Source organism: Ammospiza caudacuta, chromosome 5 (assembly GCF_027887145.1).
Source record: "Ammospiza caudacuta isolate bAmmCau1 chromosome 5, bAmmCau1.pri, whole genome shotgun sequence".
NCBI classification, from domain to species: Eukaryota; Metazoa; Chordata; class Aves; order Passeriformes; family Passerellidae; genus Ammospiza; species Ammospiza caudacuta.
Window position 1 is genome coordinate 31,677,663 of NC_080597.1, and position 21,601 is coordinate 31,699,263.

The 21,601-nt window shown below is 38.1% G+C and overlaps 1 protein-coding gene across 1 annotated transcript in view; it reads right to left on the reverse strand.

The window, feature by feature from the left end:
* ANO4 (anoctamin 4) overlaps positions 1-21,151 on the reverse strand; it is a 118,041-nt gene extending 96,890 nt beyond the window's left edge. The window contains exons 1-3 of the mRNA XM_058805155.1: positions 21,082-21,151; positions 5,696-5,806; positions 202-338 (exon numbers count right to left, since the gene is read on the reverse strand). Of these exons, the coding sequence (XP_058661138.1) occupies positions 202-338; positions 5,696-5,806; positions 21,082-21,151 (318 nt within the window). The remainder of the gene's footprint in view (positions 1-201; positions 339-5,695; positions 5,807-21,081) is intronic.
* Between the last annotated feature and the right edge of the window lie 450 nt (positions 21,152-21,601).

Sequence of the window (21,601 nt, forward strand, 5' to 3'; positions counted from 1 at the left end):
CTGAGGGTGCATGAAATCAAAACTTTTGAATTTGAGATATTTTGCAATTCAGCATTATAATCTTAGAATGGGAAACCAGTTCTCATGGGAAAGATTAGACACAATTTGATGTAGAGAATGAGATTTTAATCAAATTACATTTATTACATCTTTATAATGGGCATGAATAAATATTGTTTTAATAATTCTGTGTGTCCTTACCTCTCCCACAACTTCCAGCCTGCTGGCATCGTCAGAAGTACTGGTCAAGTTACCATGGTGAAGCAGGGAATCATCATCTTTGGAAGGGCTGTTCACACCTTCTAACTCATCAAAAAAAATGTTGACATCCTTAGCTACTAAAAAACAAAAATAAAAATATACATTCAAATCACCACTGAACCAAAGGAAGACAGCAAGTGTAACCCATCAATAATTTCACTTTTTAGTTCTGGTATAATTATATACTATTTAATCTTAAAATCTGATGAGTCTTGTTGGAATGCTTTCTTCATCAATGTGCCACATAAAGATTTAGGACACCACAACGCCCCTCTGATGAAAAATAAGCAATCTGCTGTCACAATAAAACAGCCATAGCTATCTTCTCAGCTTCTTTTGGGGCAAATGGCTTAAATGACTAGCTTCTGGACTAGTATTGTCTCTGGAAGTTTTTTAGGAGGCAGATTTTTAACCTACTATACAAAGTGTGACGTCAAGTTGTACAGACCTGTGGGGCAGCCAGAGGCAGAAAGCCTTAAATAAATACTGTTTCTTGAAAGGCATTGAGTAAACAAACCTGGGCAGATATTCCTCTTTTCACAGTTTGGCATGTTTTGATGCATATAAATCTGACACTTTCAGATCCACCTACCACACAGCCCTCAGTCTTGAAGCAATTGCTTACATCTACAGATTTAAGCTGTGGTAAACCAACCCTGATGAAAAGTAACAAAAAGTATAGATATTAAGCTCTGGAGTAACTTCCAGATGGGAGGAGCAGGGCAGGCAGGTTCACTCTGCACTCCATGCACTACAGGTCTGGTGAAAAACCTGATGAAGAGATGTGTGCCAGGAGAAGAGAAATGCCTTAGCTGAGAATCACTAAAAATGCTTCAGCTGTGGATGGACTTTAGCTCTCCAATTTCATGCCTCATAGACAAAATCCAAAATTATAGAAGCAGAGTTATAACTGTTAGAAGGCACCTCCAAAGGTCCTAGCTACTGAGCCTCTTCCACTGACTACAGTGGGAGCAAATATCTAATAATCTTGACAGAAATTAGTCTAACCCCATATCCTTATTCGCATTTCTTGCAAGCTTGACTGACTTTTAGAATCATTGTTCTTTTGTGCAATAAACTCCTGTTGCGTTTGCTTGTCCTCAGTTCCCCTAATTTAGTGACAGGCAATTGTAATTCCTGTTGGTGAGAATCTATAGTAACAGCCAAAATGCTCTAATTGCTGGCAGCATCTTAGTTCCATTTCCAACTACTGGCTGCAGGTGTAAAAATCCATTCCCCCACTGTGGAGAGACTGGATAGCTGCCAGAAATTAACAGCCACTAACTGTTCCCAGTGATCATGAACGCTTTGTGACCTCCTTTTCACCTTTCCCTTCTTCAGGGGTCATAGCCCAGTTTCAGAGTCCTCTTAAAAAAATCGCTGATGATACCAACTCCCCAGTCTCTGCAGGTGGCCTATTTTTCATGCTCACAAGCAGGAGAGTCTTATCCATAATATTCATCCTTAAAACCGACATATGTTGCAATTTAAATATACTACTCTTTCCCTGTCAATGATGAGCATGGAGAAAAGTTTTCTTCCTTTTTGTACATGTCATTTAGAGCATCTAAAGTCTATTATTACATCTGTAGGCAATAAAAAAAGAAAACCCTATCAGAATATTCAAGAATCCTTCATCTTCATTTTCATGCATAAAATAGGGACAAGGTTAATGAAAGACATTGTATTCTTAACTACAAGAGTTTTGTTTGGAAAATGACTAAAAGTTTCAGCAACAACAGAGAAGTCCTCATGTCCAAATAATAGGCTAATGTGCTAAGCTAAGCACCATAGTTTGTAAGAGAGATTCTGAGTTTCTGGTCTTGTTTAGTTATATATGGTGAAAGCCTGCAGCTCCTCAGTGTCCTAAGGGAAACCACAGAGACTTTAGGAGGCTTAAAAGGCTACAAAGAGATTCCAATTTGTAGCACAGGTAGCAGTAATATTGCAGATTTTTCTCCCACCTTCATTCATTTCAGTCCACAAAAACCATACTAGAGATGCTTATAAAAGGGAGGTGAACTGCCACAACAAACCACAGCACAGCCCAACCTCATGTCCTTCACTGTCCCTACTCTTTCAAAAGTCACAACTAGAAACATTCCACACCATCAGATAATAATGTGGATGTAGATCATGACCAGATTTTGCACACATGTTCATATGAGAAAAATAAATCTCAGTATTCAAGAGAATAACTGAAACAGAAAACATTTTGAATTACTTGAACTTCACTTGAAATGAAACCCACCAGTGCCTCCATGATAGTGACACTTGAATCTGTGTATAGTTAAAACCTCAGTATAATATGAAAATAACTCTGGAAAAAAACCCAAAAAATAATTAAACAGTGAAGCTTTCTGAAGATTATTCAAGATAAATGTATCTGTTGCAGACAGCATCAATGAAAGCTGTAAAAATTAAAGTTTTGCCTGTTCGTTGTACCCGAGGGAATTGAAACTTTGTTCTGACATTATCACTGCTTTGGTATAAAAGATGTGGCCTCTGGGATACTAGAATTGCTGCTTCTTGAAGTGCTGGTAATGCTTTGGGTTGCAAAATTCATAGTTTTTAAGTGGATGTTTTGAGATACAGACTCTGGTGTGTATGACAGTGAATGTGTCAGTAGCCTAGAAACACAGAATTACTGGATTATCCTGAGGACTTGTGAGGAGCCAAAAAAAATATCTGATTTTAAGATAATTTTAAGACACAATCCATCTCAGCAGTGACGAAGTTGTGGAAGCAACTCTCATCTGGTTAGTGAAATTAGGTACCAGGACTTGTTCAGATTGCTTGCAGGGGAAAATTGTTTATATCAGAGATACACAGACAACTGGCATGTTGGTTGGTCACTACAGAAAATATGGGCCCCCAACATTTGCTGAGATAATTTTTCTACCCTAAGTCTCCTTATATTCTTAAAAATACCTTAATAAAATACTGTTCCACAAAATTAAATAGATAATTTATATAGCAATTCCTGTTTGCTTTACAATAGTAATGGTGATGGTACTTCCAACAAAACTCTCTTGCTGCTTGTAGGTTGCTCAGCCTTTCCACTCCACGGGACTGAACACCTCCATAGCCAAATGTTGTTAAAAGGATGATCAGGGCTCCATCTTTCTTGTCCCCCTCAGACCCTGATGTGCTTATACCCACAAATGTCCTTAACAGAATGATATATAATGGCTTCATTATATACATAAATGTTATCTGGGAGACAGACTGCTGCTACTGTACAGTATTTTTAAGCAGCGAAATTTAACAGGAATACAGAGCAGCACATGCATTGCTGCAGGAGATATTAAGGATTCTCCCTCTGGTTTTAGATCAGCTTAAATATGCAAACTCTTTTCTCCCCCTCCTGCTCTATTTTCAAAAAAAAATAAATTAAAATGACTTGATAATTCAGAATCCCTTGAAGAATAAAAGAAAAAAAAGTGGGTATACAAATATTTTTTATCCCAAATATAGTAGAACTACATATTCTGGAAATTGGATGCTGATAAATTCTGAGCAGGAGTCCACACACCATCTCAGTGGGTTCACAAGTCACTTCAGATCAAGATGCTGATATAAAGTAGGACTCAAAAAACAAGAGAACTCTTTTAACTTTCTGAAGGTAGATGCTGAAACTGAAGTGCCGAAAAATAAGAACTTTCATTAAAAACTGGGACCTGCCTATGTTATTGTGTGAGAAGATGGAAACATGCTCAGAGTCATGCTTCTGTTCATTGTCATTTTATGAGCAGAAGTCCCACCAAGCCATCAAGTATACTCTCACTTTGGATAATACTAGCTGAAGATCAATACTCCAAGCTTATTTTAGCAAGAAAAAAAATTATTTGGTTTCTAAAAGCATCATTCAATGCTAAAACCTGGGAATAAAAGTAACATTGACTGTTTAGAGCAACCACCCTAGAAAGAATATTTAGATATGTTTATCCCAATTAGATGGGATTTGCAACAGACTGCAGGTGACAACATCCCCCATGGCACACAACAAGCCTCTGCAAAGTGGGTTGTACAGAATTCCTTCTGTCTTTCATGAAGGAGATGTAGCTAAAGGACATAGAGGTTAATTTCCCAACAGTACCTGTGCCTGGATAAAGAAAAAACACTCTCTCCCAGGCTGTAAAAGCTGCATGCTTCTCAAATGGCTTGCGAATAATCCATAAATCAAAATGTTAATTCTTGAAACACTTCCAGATTAAATTGCTTCTCCATGTTTAACCCTCTTGTCTATTCACCTCTGAAAGACTTTGCAGTGCCTTTTCAGCCTCTCCAGTCTGCATCCTGACTGCCCCCAGGCCTAAATCTGGGCTGTGCTGGTGTGGAGAAGGGAGAAGACAAAACCTCACATTAAGATTTCTGATGGGAAAAGCTTTTTACATCAGAAAACGTGGAATTCATCCTAAACCTGTAGCTTAAGTAATAAGATGATTCAATTTCAAATTATTACCTCCATTATCTAACCTGAGCATTTTCCTTCCTCCCCCAAACTAGTACCACCACTAAACAGCCTGATTCTACCACTGTGTGGTTCCTTAGTCATGTGGCAAATATGAGGCAGAGTCTGGGTTTTTATACATTCTTATTCATCCTTTAGCACTCTAAAATGCAAGCTGCTGTTTCTCACTCTAGAAAGTTGCTATACCAAACACCCAGTTTAAAATCAAACTGGAAAATAAGGAGGCCAGGAAGCCATGGCTTGCGTTTTGACTCTCAGCCTGCATAAGAATTTCAAACTATTAGGAAAAATTCTCAAAATTCCAGATTTTACTGGATTCCAGAATTGCATCTATCTTGGGTAGGGGGGGTGTCTTCCACTGTTATTAACAAGAGTAGCTCTACTTCTAGCACAAGTGTTGAGATCATTCCACAGTTGGACTTAAGAAGGGTGAACCAATTAATTCTTAGTCCACAACCCATTACACATAAAAAGAGATAATTCTGTGCAGCATCTAAGACACATGGACCTTCGCTTGTAACAACCTCATGACTCTCCCAAAAAATAGCGGCTGCAAAAATGTGAATACAGCCCAAAACTTTGGAAGAACTGGAACTTCAAATCCACTATTCAAACCCCAACTGCAGCATTTTAATAATATTGTTAGTTCACACAGCTGCTCAGGAGTGCAAAGCATTGAATAAACTACCAGGAATCATCTTATTTCTGATTATGACTGCATAGAAAATATATACTGCTGGAATCCTTTGGCACACAGCAATTCAAATCTTTCAATGACTTCTCTGATAGTAAAAGATTACTTACTAGCCTCCAATAATCCATTGAACTTCCTGAGAGATTTTAATAATAGATACTTATCATTCAGTTCATCACTTTGTGTCTGCCTTCAGTCATAATTTCAATACATCTCAATTGAATCTTCTACTGTAAACACAATTTTGCACCCAAGGAAGAACTTACTTTCTTGAATTGCATTAAGAATTTCTGAAAAGTCCACATCTGTCTTCTGTATGTCTGGCTTTATCCATATTTGCGTTTCCAGCTGGTTAACCTGCAAATCCTCTCTTCCTTCTGAAGAAATTGAAGAGATTGATGGGGTTTGTGACAGTGCAGTAGAAAATCCAGCCAAGGGCTTCAGGTGAGGAAACATACACATTGAATGAAGGTTTTTCCATTTTTTCTCCTTAGCAGAACCAAATTTTCTTCAAACCAAGGAGCTTCAGATAGAGCATGGACTGACTTAAAGCTAAATAGAATGAGACAACAACATTCTCTGCTATCTGCAACGGTGCAGAGTCACCCACCACTGGCCAGTCCCTCATTCAGGTGACCATTGCTGCCATGCCATGAGCATCACCTCGCCATACCATCTACGAAACCAGTTCCCAAATGTGAAAACAAACAAGAGATGTTGTTACAAATGACACAGGAACAAACAGACTAAAACAAAACACACACACAAAGTAAGTTGCAAGACAGAAAACAGTCATTAGGACAAAAAGAGCACGGACAGCGCGTTTCAGATGCAGGGCACTGCAAGATCTTGTATGCCAACCTGATGGCATGACATAGCCTGGGAAGGAGTCCAGCACTGGAGTCCATTTCAAATGGATTCACATTGGTATGTAATGGTTGCTGTTTAAAAGCATTGTAGAATAAAAACTTATTCTGGTGGGTCACAGTTTCAAATCTATTTACACACAAAAATAGGCACAAGATTTGCCCATTTTGGTGCTCTTTCAACATTAGCAAAGAAAGCAGGAAATTTTGAAAACAGAGAAAGGTGGCTGCATATTGAGAGCAGACAGAAAATGGCCAAACAGGCACAAGATGCTGGCTACAGGGTATTTGGATACAGACAGAGAGAAAGAGGGAACTACTGGGAATACCTCTGGTTTTTGAAGATTAGCAGGAAAACCTTTCACAAAGACATCTGTTAGACATGATGCTCTTGAGTACCTAAAGCACAGAGTTAGCAAAGACCTTCAGTGGCCAGCCAGGGTGATATCTGGGGAAGGAATTCATGGCAAAAAGGCCGAGGTAGAAGAACAAAACTTCAGGTCATTCAGGTTACTGTGCTTCACTAGAAGCTATCACTCATGCTTTGGAAAGAAGCATTTTCCTTTCATCTACAGGCTGCCTATAGCAAGATGCTTTTATTGTGAATTCTGAGCTAGCCCATTGTATTTTCCCCTTCTCCTTGCCAAATTACTATCTCACGACTGCCTTGATGGGAGCGACAAATAATATTCCTAGGCACAAAATTACTCAAAAGTGCTTTAGAGGCCCTTCTTCACTTTTTGGAGTACAGATCTCAAAATAGGTACACTTTGACCAGCTTCATCCTTTATTATTTTTCAGTGTTAAAATATTAAAAATTAAAATTATCTCGTGCTTGCTTCAGCATATTCTTTTGTTCCACAGCAAAGATTCACTGTTAACATAAGAGACAACTCCCCTTGTAGATTGCTGCAAAGCAATCTGTCATAGCAGCAGCAGGAGTCAGCATTTAATGACGTACAACAAAGAGAATTTCTTAAGTGAGACAACTGATTATTCATACAATATCAGCCTCAGGAAATCTGCAGATGACCTCAGAGATGAGAGGCTAAGATTTGCCCCAAAAGAGATTTCTAAGGCCCAAGAAAAAGTACTGCAACTGCTGAAAAATACATACAAATATGACAGAAATAGAAAAGTAATCAATGGATAGCAATTCATTTAAGCAGCTTTGCAAATGATATCATTCTGTTTCTTCTTAAATACTCAGGTGCTACTTTTAACACCATTTCATACTTGCATCCTCACATCCAAGAACCTTTGTTCTGCACTTCAACCCTAGTTAGAGGAAATTAATGACAATATGGACAAATATAAAATACTCTTTCTTCCCTCAAGTCCTCCATCCTTGTTACATTGAAGTTGCTGTTCCTCAGAAGAGATGAAGGTAGCAGGATCCCTGCAGCACTCCAGCAGATCTGAACTAATTGGGCCAGGGAGAAACGGAATGGCAGTCACCTATGGAGGTCCCAAAGTGCTGATATCTGAGGGACTATCTAACCATAGACCTGTTAATAAAATTAAACTCTTGGAGAATGTACATAGCTGACTTCAAAGCCCCTCTTTAAATAACAAACCCAAAGTGCCTAGGAAGTGATCAGAAAATGACCAGCCTAAACCTGATTGTATTTCAGACAATGAACTCAAGACAATTTTGCTGCATTAGAATTTCCTCTCCTGTATTTGATCCACTTGCAGTATAGGGAGCTTTCAGCAACACACAGAAATGACAGTGTTCTATACTTGTCTGATTCCCAGTAACTTTAATATCTGGCCTCACTGCACAGGTATCAGATTAACAGCGTCCAGTCTGATTTCAGTCAAAATTGTAGGGGTAATCTTCTACCAATCATTTGTGATAAAACACATAGCTAATTACAAACTTGCCTTCACCAACACAAGGGAAAAGAAATATCTACCAACAGCATAGCTTTTATATTAGGGGTTTCAACAATTCTTTCTTCTCCCATGACCTTAATGATGTCAATAAAGACTTGAATTAGGCTTCTATTCTCCCTCTCTGTCAGCATCTACTTTTCACATGGGACTACTGCATTTTTTTAGCTGAGAGAAACATCACCTATGTGGTGGGCTGTGGACTGGCCAAATTAATGATTTCTGGCTTGTTGTCAGACAGAGGTTTTAAACCAGCAGCTCTTTGGAAAAAGCCACAGTGACCTCACCCATGTTCCAGAGATTTATTTTATTTGCCTTACCACAGATCTTCAATACTACATGCAAAGACAGTATCTGATGCCACTGTTGCTATTGATGGATCACTCACCTGCCTTTAGAATTTCCTTCTTGCTTTAGCAGCTGCTGATTTATGTTTTATCAATTACATATCCCACTGAGTAAAATCTAAGCAATATTGTCTGAGACGATGGTAAGGACTCTCTTTTCACAGAAGTATGAGAAATAGACACATACAAAAGTGAAGTAAATATTAGATTTAAAACATTTATGGTTTTTCTTTTGTAAAGATCAGTCTCAAATTTTTCTCAGCTTATTGAGACTTTCTAGGTCAACTGAAATAATATTTTAAATTACCTCATGGCACTCCTCTGATTTACTTATTGATGCATAAAGTTGTGCATAAACTAACATACTTTTTCTTTTATTTGTCTTGTAGGGTCCCAATTAATTAGGTTAGGAAAACAAACAAGATTTTTAAAAGACTTAATTTTAGAAGCTAAATGAGAAGGCTTGTTCTCAGTCAGAATTTTAACATACTTCTAAATATAAAAATGACCAAATGTGTCAGAGAAGCAATTTGTGTATCAGCATAGTTAATACAGTACTGATGTTAAACAAGGGCATTCCAACTTGTAGTGAAAGAGATTTTGCCATCACCCTCTAAGAGGGTGATACTTAGCAAGGGCAAATATAATTCTGACATGGGCAGGTTTGTTTTGCTACACTAAGTACTGCATGTAAGTTCTACAGAGAAGTCGTTCCTTCTTAGCAGATTCTTTAAAGCAAGCTGAAAGCTGCTGTGCATGGTGCTCTTTTCACTCTAGGCCAACCCATGTCAACAAGGGATAAAGAATCATCCCTTCAGGCATATTTTTTATTGGCTTCTTCCTGCGAGTTCTCAGCAGATCATCTGCATCAAAAGCAGAGTTTCAAGGGGAAACTGCATTAAGCATTTCCTATACATGTTAGTCAGGGGACTGCATGTGTGTGCACAGCACAGCTTTACTGCTCTCAGCTCTGGCACTTCTCATGTCTGTGACAGGAGTGGAAACAAAATGCACAGCACAGAAGCCCTTCCCAGGACCTGCCCCATGACTGCACTGGACAGCACAAATGCAACTGATGAAAACCATTTTGGTTCAATTATTGCTTCAGAAAAAACCACAAGCTGTTCTATGAGTCATAGAATGTATGCAAATATATATTAATATACACATGTCTTCCTAGCAATATAAAGTTGGCTTGAAAGCAGTAGCTCAGAGATAGATAATTATTTCATTAAGTGGAAGGCTGATGTGTCAGTATTTCAAGTCTTTCAGAGAGAGCTGCTTTTGCTACATTGGTGAGAAAGTGTTTTCTGTCAGAATCTACATCATGTTCTTTTTTGTTCCTCACCAACCAGTATTGCTATATTCATGCTGCCTAGGTATTTTTCTATCCCATAGAATAAGGTGAGTACTGTATACATCGATTGTACTTCAGTGATTACATTAGATAGCTTTTAATATATCAAAAGTATTTAATTTTTTGTTTCTGCCTTTAAATATCTTATGTACAGTAGTGCAGAGTTTCACAACACAAAATTATCATTGCTAAGTGTGTTCTCAGAGCAGGATGCAGAAACATGTCTTGTGTCCTGCCTTGCACTTCCTCTTCTCTACACAGAAGAGAAAGTCTTTGCAAACTGCAACTTTGGTTCACCAGTCCAACACTTGACTCCTTTCTGGAAAAAGACTGTTACCCAGAAACTTTCCTTCCACCCTTGCTCCTTCCAGCAGCACTGAGCTTCCTCTACCTTACACCTTCAACACAATTTCAGATTTCTACTAAGGATGTGGGCTGTGTGTGGTGAGTTCCCTTCTCCTTTCATTTTGATGCTTGTTTCCAGTTCTGGGCTCCTTTTGAAGAGGGCAGTGGGGGTAAGGCAGGAATACTCATGTGTTCATTCTCTGTTTCTGAGAACTTGCTGGCATATTTTTACATGTAAGGCAATGTAACATCAGAGTAAGACCAGCTGCCTGCCATATCTACACATGCACATGTAGTGACAAACAGGAATATCTTAAAAGTGTCAGTTTTTCACAATACAAGGTACTTCCTTTTACCAATGTATGTCACACGGTTTGCCCCGACTAGCTACAAACATCCACATTTTTGGGAAAGTTTTAAGGAACTGTTAATGATACACATTGAGAGGCCTTTGGACACTTCTGATTTAAGACAAAGTACTCCATAATAATAGCATTAATACACAATGTGTTTCCAAGATTGAAAAGATTGGGTACACTGTGGAATTATTTGCAAACCTTTGAAAAACTTCCACCCTTGTAGATTGCCATAGATGTCTATAAATACATAAGAACTTCCATATAACTTTTGATATTCTTTATTGGTTTATTAATTACCCTGGAAAAAAAGTGTGTCATCTATCACTATTTGGTATAGCTAAACACATCATCTTCTCGTATGCAGAAAACACCATTTATCTTAATGGATTTCCCATTTTTATGAATAAAATAACATTGTCTGCCTGTTAGCATCCAAGTGGAGTGTTAAAGCACAAAAATGTCTTTTTAGTTTTGAAAATTATTGGAACAAAAATATAGGTCTTCTTCATTTTCAATGAGAAAGTCCAAGGAATATTAGGAAATAAAATTCAAACCCCAAATCATTCTGGCTAAATTGAGGTACCTATGCCATAGTTATCTGTGCATGGTCATGTCAAAGGCACAGCAATAAAAATACTGGAATTATTTTTGAAAGGCAATTTAAAAATATATTCACTTTGCTTTGTAATGCATGACACATGCAAGACATGACATGTTTAATTATTATTAGAACAAATTCTTTTCTTATCTTCCAGAAGCAGCAGTAGTGAAAGGGAGATTTCTGAACACTTAATATTACTGATTTATCACAGACTATGGTATTTTGATGGCATATGGTGTCCACTCTTCCCTCCATGAAACCCTGGCTGGCATCAAACACAGTTTGTGCCATTTACCTTGAGATGCAGGGAGCTCTATGTTCAGCACTTGTTCTTTTTCTTTCATGCTGTGAATGCCTTTTCCAGAGACAGCCATAGGAAAAATGGACAGATAACCCTTGGTGCAAAGCAATACCTTGAAAATGTCCTCTACTGTCACAACAGCCTGAACACCAGAGTATAGGACAGGGTCCTGATTGCCCTCAATTCTCGTATTTCCAATTCCATCACTGCCCAGAATGAGCTGTTGAGTGCTGTCAAACCCACCAAGGCTGTACTCTTGTCATCAAGGGGGAGGCACCTCTTAAGCAGCAAATTTGAACAGGACCACAGCTGCAGAGAGCTGATAATCCATGTCTGCCACATGGGCAGAACCCCCATGGGCAAACTACTGGACAGCTCTGTAAAAGCTCACAACCTCTTGCTTCATGTCCCATCCATGCCCAGAAGATGCCTCAGTGTTCTGATTATTGAAAGAACCCAAATGTTCACACTGAACACAAGCACATCCCCGTGACTAACATTTCCAATCACTCCGCTCTATTTGGCCCGGGTTCAGATTCCTCAGCAATCAGCAGAGGAACAGAGTTGCACAACAAGCCTTTGGAATTACCTCCTAAAAAAGTCTTCAGTGATTGTACAAAGAGACAAGGCAGCAGAGTGTCTCTCCTATGGGGAACAAAGCTGCCCTCTTCAAGTGTCACAATGCCTGAGATGGGTGTTCACAAGATACACTTTGAAAATGGCACAAAGCCATTTAATGTATATATAACTAAGTATAACTAAGCAAAGACATTTCTCCACAGCTGTATATTGCAAATAAGGATCTTGAAAGAAATCTAAGAGCAATCCAGTCCATTTCCTACTACCCTTATTTCTGTAAAAATAATAGTAAGAATGATTGTTACCTTCTCCTCTTTCCTCTCCTCTCTTCCTCTTTTTATATGTGAGCACATATATAAAAACACAACTATCAAAGATCACCATCACATGTGATCTTCAAACATTTGTCCATGTTTGAAAAATCAAACTACTTGTGAGTGATAAATCCCTTTACAAATATCAGAAGTCATTACCAGGCCATTCATAAAGGGGAGGAGAGAAAAATCTTTGCTGAACAAACAGTTTAATGCAAAACCCTCATCCAGTTCTCTCTATTGATGAGACAAATAGAAAATCTGGCTGCACAGGGAACAATCTAACAGAAAACTTCAGTGCACCAAATATTTACTTTATTATAATGTGGGACATCAAGACAGCTTTAAAAAGAACCCAGGTGTCTCTTTCAGATGTGTTTTAATGTAACAACCAGTTATACTCACATTGTACCACAGCACTGCCTTCACAGTCTGAACATAAGCTGGTAATTAATTCTGGCAAAAAAAGTATCAGCAGCTAAACCATTTGGGGAATTTCAGCTGTCCTAAGACTGCTGAGGAATGAACATAACATAGGATTGTGAAAATGGTTATCCTGAAAGTAGGATAGCAGAACAGGGGTCTATGCAGGGCAGGATCCTATTTCTGACACCAAGTGCTTAGCCAAAGGGAGTAAGAACAGTGCAAGTACATCCAGTCCATCCCCAGTCTGATCCTTCCAGTTTGGAAAGATTTAGAGATTTCTGGAGAGGAAGGTTTCATTTGGATAATAAACATTCCCAGCTACAAACATCCCTTTTCCCACAAATCTGTTCCTTCTATATTCTACATCACTTTTGAGTTAACAGGTCATCATCAAATTCCTCCCTCCCCTTTTTACTTACCTTGTTTCCAGTTTTCATGAGCTAGGGGGCCTGCTCCTCAGTTACAGCATCATGAGCCCTTTCCCAGGCCAGGGCCATGAAGCCCAGAAATCCACTGCCATTGCAAAGTCTTCCTTACTTTTGTCTCAGACAAGAGCTACCATGCAGACCCCATTAAACATACTTTCCTGTGCAGAAACTAAACACAGATCAATGAATCCCACTCTAGTCTATTACAGAGAGAGGATATAGTTCTGACCTACCAGTCTGGGTGTGTGGAGACAAAATTAGAGAGATGTTATGATAAATAGAATCATTCAGATACAAACTGGAGTGGAAGAATGGGACCAATATTTGTAGAACATTTTGTAAAAATATTCTTTCTCAAAATTTTAATTTGTCTTTGAGAGAACCTTACAAACAGCAGGAATTATGCCCTTTATACTAGTGCAGTTGGCCTTTCTTACATAGCCTTGCAACCTACTATAATTACCAAAATCTGCAAAGGAGAAATAGAGCACTTTGACATTAAAATGCATGGAGTAGTATTGGGCTGTTCACATAAGGTGACTACCCCAAAGAGATTATTTTCAGCAACTGGCACTAAGCAGAGTCTCCCTCACAAGCAGTAGGAGAATATTGGAATACCAAGGGTCATAATTTTCAGGCATTCTGGCAACAGAAAAAGGGGCAGTTGAAAAAATGTGCAGTTTTGATGATCCTTAAAAATCTTTCATCAGTGTAATAGGTCCTGATTTCTTTTTCTGTGTTTGGTGCATTCCCAAAGGAAGGTCTAGACAAAGTACCAAACTCTGGTGGCCTCTCCCTTTTTCTATTTTAACCACCCTGAATGTTACCAGTAATGAAGAAGACCTCAAAAAGTCAGATGCTTTGTGCTCTATGGGGCCTCTAAAACATAAAATAGTACAGAGCTGCACTCCCAAGGATGGGAGCAGCAAATATTGTGCCTCTGTGAAGACACACAGAGGACACATTTGCTTTCCTGAGGCATCCACCCACTCATGGCACAGGAACAGTCAGAGGTCTGTAATAACCAAAGGAAGTTCCCAGAAACAAAGGACAGATTAGAAATGACTTCACCTTTTTGCTTTGCTGCTGCCCTTATGCCTGGTCTAAGTTGTGATGAGTTTTATGCAACTCTTTAGGGCTTTTGAGCTTTTTTGGCACCACAGTACATTGGTTGGAATTTCTAGTGGGTCCATTAGAATCCTAGAAGCACTTACCTGTAGCATGTCTACTCATCCAAGGAATAAGCTCCCCCTGCTGATTTGTTTTGTTTTGGTTTAGCTTGGGTTTCTTGTTGGTTGGTTGGTTTTGGGATGCTTTTGGTTTTGTTTGTTTTTTACTTTTTCTTTTTTCTTTTTTTTTAAATTTATAATTATAAAGGAAGGTCTGGCAGAATTTTGAGATATCAGAATGAACCAGCAGACTTGGTCTTAGGAAAGCGGTCTTGCTATCTTTTGGAATTTGTACAAACCTTTTGTAGAAATTAATAACACTATGCAGTCCTATTTTAGTTAAATCCCTTTTCTGACTTTAAAAGCATCTCTGCCAAAGTAGAAGCTAGTTTGTTCCATCTTTTGACAGTCTTCCTGCAAGAATCTTTCTTTGGAATATATGTAACATATTTAACATTAGAAATAGAGTCTTACATAACGCTAAACCCCTTTAAGCAAGAACTATAGAGCTAAGAAAAAGTCCCATTTTTCAGTCAAGCATTGCAGGAACATAATAACTGATTATTCAAAGTCTCTCTCACTGTTCCTTGAATTATAAATTATTCTTTTTAGATTAAATGGGTCATTACTTTCTCAGAAACTTTGCAAAAAATTTATATCTTTTTTTTTCAGAATAGAATGGTCAAGTAATTTTAAAACAGCTATGTTACACTGGCCTCAGGACATTATAACCTTGCTCTAGGATCAGTGAGTTTAGTCCTAATCCTTTTCCTATTTTTTCCCCTTGAAAGGAAACACTCTGATGGTAGAACAATCAGGAACAGATCTCCACAGAGAGTGGCATTTTGCAGTCTTTGTGAGGTGACTACATATTGTAAACTAATAACAGCCAGGGGAGCTGAAATCTGAGGGTGAATTGTTCTGATTTTAAAGTAAACATGCATAATTGATTTCAGGGCTGAATGAAAGAATGTTTTATAACAGCAAACAGGAGAGTTATCAAAGCAGGAAGGAAAAAAAGTATTTGAAAAGAATTAAGTTTAAAAACACCCTCAAAGAATCACAAAACATCCTCAAATCACCACTTCAAATTATTAATATTATTTTTGAAGCCCCTTATTGAGGGCATGCACAGGTCCCTCCCAGATAGATTCAATGCTTATGTGTGTCACATGCAGCACAAATTGAGACAGAGGGATGCAATTTCTGCCTGTATAAAATGCATTTAAATTAAGCAAGACAGCATTGAAAAACAGTGCTTTATACGCTAAAATTTTTTTTTTGTTAGCATGCTGCAGCAAAAGTGTTCTCCAAAGTGCTAGAATGAACATTCCAGGAGACTTGATACTTTAGGACCATAAATTTTTAAAGCTACTTTTGTCATAGAAAGGTAAAGGGCTGAATGAAATAGGCTGAATGACTAAGCAAATTGACAGAAGATTTCAAACTCTGCATCATCTCCTACCTAGTTCAGCTCTTAAATTCAAAGTACTGCACAATCACCATGTGGTGTCCCGAACTCAGCCTGGTGACAATGAGGCAAACTGTCCCTCTCATTGGGAGCTTTGCAGAGGCTGCAGAGCACCCAGAGGCAGGAGAATGAACAGTCTGTCTTCAGCAGGGAGGTGCTCACAGAGCACACTGGAACTACCAACATGGGAGAAATTTTGCTCTGTGCATTGAACTTACATTGCTTTGTACATAAGCTGTAGAGAAAGGGAAAAGTTAAATATGCAGGCTGGTCTCTTTGACATTAATGTCCAAATTAAAGTCCTTCTGCATAGGAATGATTCTTGTAAACATGTGGGGGTTTTAATATGAAAATTAGCTTAATGAGGGGAATACTAAACTTTTTTGAAATCTGCTTGCATTTTCTATGCTTCATTCCACATGACAGAAAGTTCTGTGTACACCCAGCAGAAGGCATATTGAAAAGGATTGTTCCCTTAATAATGTTAGACAAGTAAGATAACAGCATTACTGTCGGTGTGAATTCAAATTTCCAGATGAATTTACATCAGCCATCCCCATGCCATGCATGCATTTGCTACCAAGAAGTACTTGCATGACAGAGCTTCCTGGCAGAATTATTTGCAGGGTTTTATTCTTCTAATCTAGGAGAGATGCATGCCACATGTCCTGCTAGTCAGCAAAGAAAACAAAGTGTAATTTAACCAGCAAGTCACATCTAACACAACACAGATCTTATAAAGACCATTTACAATCAAATGTGAATGCTAACGAGCATATGCATATTTTGTGATGAGAAAAGGATATATTTTGCACAGTAAATTATCATTGTTGAAGGCTTCAGTCCAAGATCTTTTGATAATTCAATGCTAATTAATTTGTGACTAAGCTTATTAAACACATTTCCTTTTCTCCTTTGTTGCTAGTTTCAAGAACCAAGGCCTTTTTACTTGCCTCCCAAGTCAGTTTTTCAGTTGGCCAAGCCCCCTAGTTCTTCTTTCTTATTTACAAGCTGAGCAAGTAGAGTCATCAATAAAAATGCTGCAGACTGATAAGCAGTAAAAAAAGAGGACCCAAACATAAAGGGAAACCTGTCCAAAGCAAACATGCCTTCTTTTAAGCTTTTAATTTATCAAATATTTCTTATCACAAAAAAAAAGAGAGTGTAAGAAAAGTTCCTCACTGAATTCCAATGAGCCCAGCAGACTTTCACCACAATGCCAGGAACCAGTCCTTTCAGCACATACAGTTCTTTCAAGTATCATGGATATGTCTTTATAGTTTCAGGTAGCAAGGAATGTCCTTTCCAAAATGTACAGCCCTTTGGCTTTGAAAGAGACATTTTTGAACAGTAAATTATTGAAAGCAGCATTTTCTAGAATATTTTTATGTGTTTCCTGGAGTGAAGAATCTTTACATGTTAACTAAATTTTGGAAATAAATTATTTCAAAGACAACCCTTTCTTCTGCTCCGGTAGATTGCCTGCATTACTGATTTGTAACAGTGATAAAAGTTACAATCTACATTACTGTATATACATTAATATATCTAAACCTCAAAATGCATTAAGGTTTTATCAGAAGCACAGAGAGAGAAAACCTTGCCAGAGAACCTCTGAATTCCCGTTATTACAAAATGGGTAACAAGTGTTAGGAAATGTTGCAAGTAGAGAATAACTAAGAAGATTCTAGAGTTTGTCACAATGAAAGCATTTACTTTACTGCTGCTTAGACATATTAAATAAGACTTTTTTTCCACAGCCAGCAAATTTAGGGACTCCTAGAAATATGAGGTTTGACAAGTTCTGCAGAATCTGAAAATAAAGGAATTTGTCACCAAGAGAATGAGCCAAGGTAACATTGTTCTGACTTGGAATAGATTAACAATGGAAGGAGCAGGCAGAAGCCCAGAAACCAAAGCACTCCTTGTTGCACAGCAAAGGCTCAGCGCCGTCAGAAGGGAGGTGAGGTGTTTTTCTGTCCCCAGAATGGCCTAACCATGACATAGAGGGAATGGCCTGGGATGACAGCTTAACCCCCCCCTAGGCTTGTTTCATGCTTCATTCTGTTGCTCTTACAGAGAGCCTTCCTTGTGCAGCACAGACCCGACTACTCTGCGCTGTCTTCAGGAGCCTTGTGCCAGTTCACTGCAGCCAGCAATGGCTTTGGACTCTCAGCTTCAGCAGCTTTGTACCCCACTAGCCACGACACACCACAGCTGCTCATTTGGATGGAAGATGGTAACTAGATGTTTCTCAAAACTAAAACCATGCTGTTCCTGACTTTGGAAAGAAATGCATATTTGCCTTAATGCCATTACATCTAAATTTATCATCTGATTGTTGATACTCATCTTTGCTTTCCTTCTTTTAAGAGAAAGCTCCCTTGTATTGGTGCACCTGCAAAGGGGTCAGGAGTTTTCCCTTCCCCATTAATAGCCTTTTTCTTCCACTTATTTCTCCATTTTCCTCTGGGTTTTGTTTCAGTTTCTTGATACCTTTATATCTGCTTAAAATCCAAGCACAGATGTTGCAGTTCTGCTCATGGCTGAGCAGTACCTCTTTGCAAGCTTGAACAAAAAAGTTTTAAAGTTTATTTATTTTTAAATAAGGTACAGTACAGACTACTCACCACTCCCTAGCCACTCTAACACTCAGATTAATAATAGAAGTCATGAGCCTCAGACTCCTTACTAGTTACAAATAAAACTGGCAGGGAAGTAACTGGAAAGGAATGGTGGAACAATGAACAGTATCTGTTATTCCTTGTTGTTAGCATACAGCTACCTGTGAACTTCGTTCAAAGGCAACTACTGTCAAATAAGTAGAATTCATGATAGGTAATAAAAGTTGTCATTCTTGAAAGAAGAAACTATGCAAAGGGAAAAAATATACTGTGAAGAAAACAGAAGTAGTGTGCTATCAAAGAAGAAAAATACTCTCAACCTGTACTTTATCAAGGATCTTTTCTTTCCATGGTCCTAGTCTCTTTCACTGATAAGAATTAAAATGCCATTTTAAGTCCCAGAAATACCTTCTATCAGGTTAAACTGCCTTCATGTTTGGAGTACTTGCTAACTGGACAAAGAAAATTTCAGAGTATAGCATATACTGCTCCAACAGTGAGAGTTACTTGATTATAACAGCAGTCCAACAGAAGGAAAAGCCCAAATTATATGAACTATTTAAAATTAGATGGAACAAAACCCTACAAACTTACTGTATGCAGTTGCAGGATGACAGCTTAGAAAAGACTGCTGTAAGATCTGGTATCTGAGTAGTTAATATATATAAGAACATTGTCTTTCTAAAATATCAGGCTGCTTATGATATCTGAGATAAGGTACTGCCACTGGACAACTGATGTCTTAATTTGGTAATGAATCTACAGCTGTTAATTTGTGACTGACTTTGAATGAAGAACATATGATTTTTTGTTTAAATCAGAATTTCCTCTTAGGAGTGCTATTTATTGCTGCTGCTGCCAACCATAATCTTTCTTAGATCTACTTGCACAAAGCTCAAGTGGTTGCAGTTTAACCTGGATACAAACACAAATACAGTGGTCTCAAATAGAATTGAAAAGGCAGACACAAATCATAGAAATGATTCTTCATTTCAGATGAAAAATTGGGACTGTAAGTCAAGAGAGGACTCCTGTCATACAAAAAGGGTCCTCAGTAGGTTCTCAGATGCTCCTACTGTCCAAAGAGGAGACAGATAAAACTTAACTAATATACTGAAAGATAATCCTTATCCAAATGGTCACTAATGAGCTCCATTTAGGAAAACTCTGAGGTCTACCTAAAAAGGGATCTTTTTCTCAATCAGAGTCCTGTGCACAAGCATGTGGTGCATGAACACCATTTAATATTCAAGCACAGGCCCTGCTTATCAACAGATAGCTGTAGAATATGCAGCATTTCAAAATGAGTGCTATTGTGCATGTTCAAGATACTTTTCAAAAACTGTGGTGCAGGACTTTTTTGTCAATCTCTTAACATGCTGTATACATCATTATATATCTTTAGCAACAGCAACATTTCAGTAGTAGCAATTTCTCTACTTGTACGAAGAAGACAGAAGCTGAAAAAACAGGACAAACAAGTGAACAGAAGAACTAAAATAAACAAAGCATATGGTTATGAGTCACTGTAAATTCTTTAATCTGTGTTGACAAAGATTATGGTGACTAAATACTATGAGTGCATGAAACTCATGGCAATAGACCTCTATATCAACTTACAAGGGATAATCTAAAATTTAAACTTCTATAAAAATCAAGCCATTTACTAGATCTGCAACTTAAGGGTTTGCAGGCAGAACTGTCTGTCTCACACAAATAGACTCTGCCTCCCAGCTCCCAAGTAGCTGCATACATTATATATCATGCTCTTTTCTGGGCAGCAACACTGGAAGATTATTGAGACCCTTCAATAAATATGCTACAAAACAGACTTCATGGGCAGCTTTAATTTGCTCTGCTCAGGAAAGAAATTTGGTGTCTAATTTTCACTGTGAAGAGTCACTGAGCATGGCCAGTACAAATGTACTTCCCTGCTATGAGAAAAGGTATTTCTAAAATAGCACTTTCAATTATCATAACAAGGAATGAACTCATGATGCGAATTAGAATTTGATGGTTCCCTGGAGATTTTGACTTTCTTTTGAAAAGTTTCATTTTGTTAACCAGTTAATCTATGTTGTAAGATGTCGTGCAGATCCACGGGCTTTGTTAGTGTTACAGCAAGTTTGATCTACACCCTGGACTGTGTATTTGGTCAAAACCAATTTTAGTGTCAATTATTGAATTTCATGGGGGATATCTGTAGCCTATAGAGCAATTAGATCAAGGCTTATCAAAATTAAATATATATAAGGGAAGCAGTATTAAAAAGCAATATCCCAAATCTCTCTGCATTAATATTTTGGATACCACTGCACATTGTAGGGGTTTTTATGATTAAACTTACATTTTTGTTTCCCACTTTCAGCTGTCCCAACTGCTGTTATTCCCTATAATCTATAATTGACAAAAACATCAAATGTGAACAAAACATCAGTCAGTAATTCTGGCAATCAATAGGTTGCTCTCCACAGAAGGGTGACCTTGTGCCATTAACACCACCTTTGCCATGTCATGGCACATCACATGGGAAATGGGACTGGAAAAGGTATCAAGGCCAATCTGTTACCTGGCTGATGGGTTTTTGCTTTTCCACCAGTGACTGATGAAATCGTAGATCCAGAAGAGGAGGCTTCCATTTTTATTGACCCTCTGGCTTGTGGGATCGAGGGATGCCCATCCACAGGGGGATGCTGTGACACTGGGTAGCTTGCTGCAGTTCTCCTCTGACAGACTTGCACACGCTTTTCAGCCCCATGAATAGACAAATTTATACCTGACAGGAATAAGAATTAGTACTGTTAGATACAAGAGATCAATATGGAATAACTAGAATATAAATTGTCAGGGTTTAAAATGGAGCTGCAAGAACATCCTTAAAAAAAAAAAAAAAAAAAAAAGAAAAGCAAAAGGAGAACTCTAAAAGATTAATTTTCTTGGAAAATTAAAAATGTGAACACCTTTTCTGTTGTATTGTAGGGATCAGATTCAGCCATAGTAATAGATATTTAAATGAATACATAGTAATGGTTTACCAATTTACTGATCTGCAGGAGGAAATATCTTCCATTCCTTTAAAATATCCACAC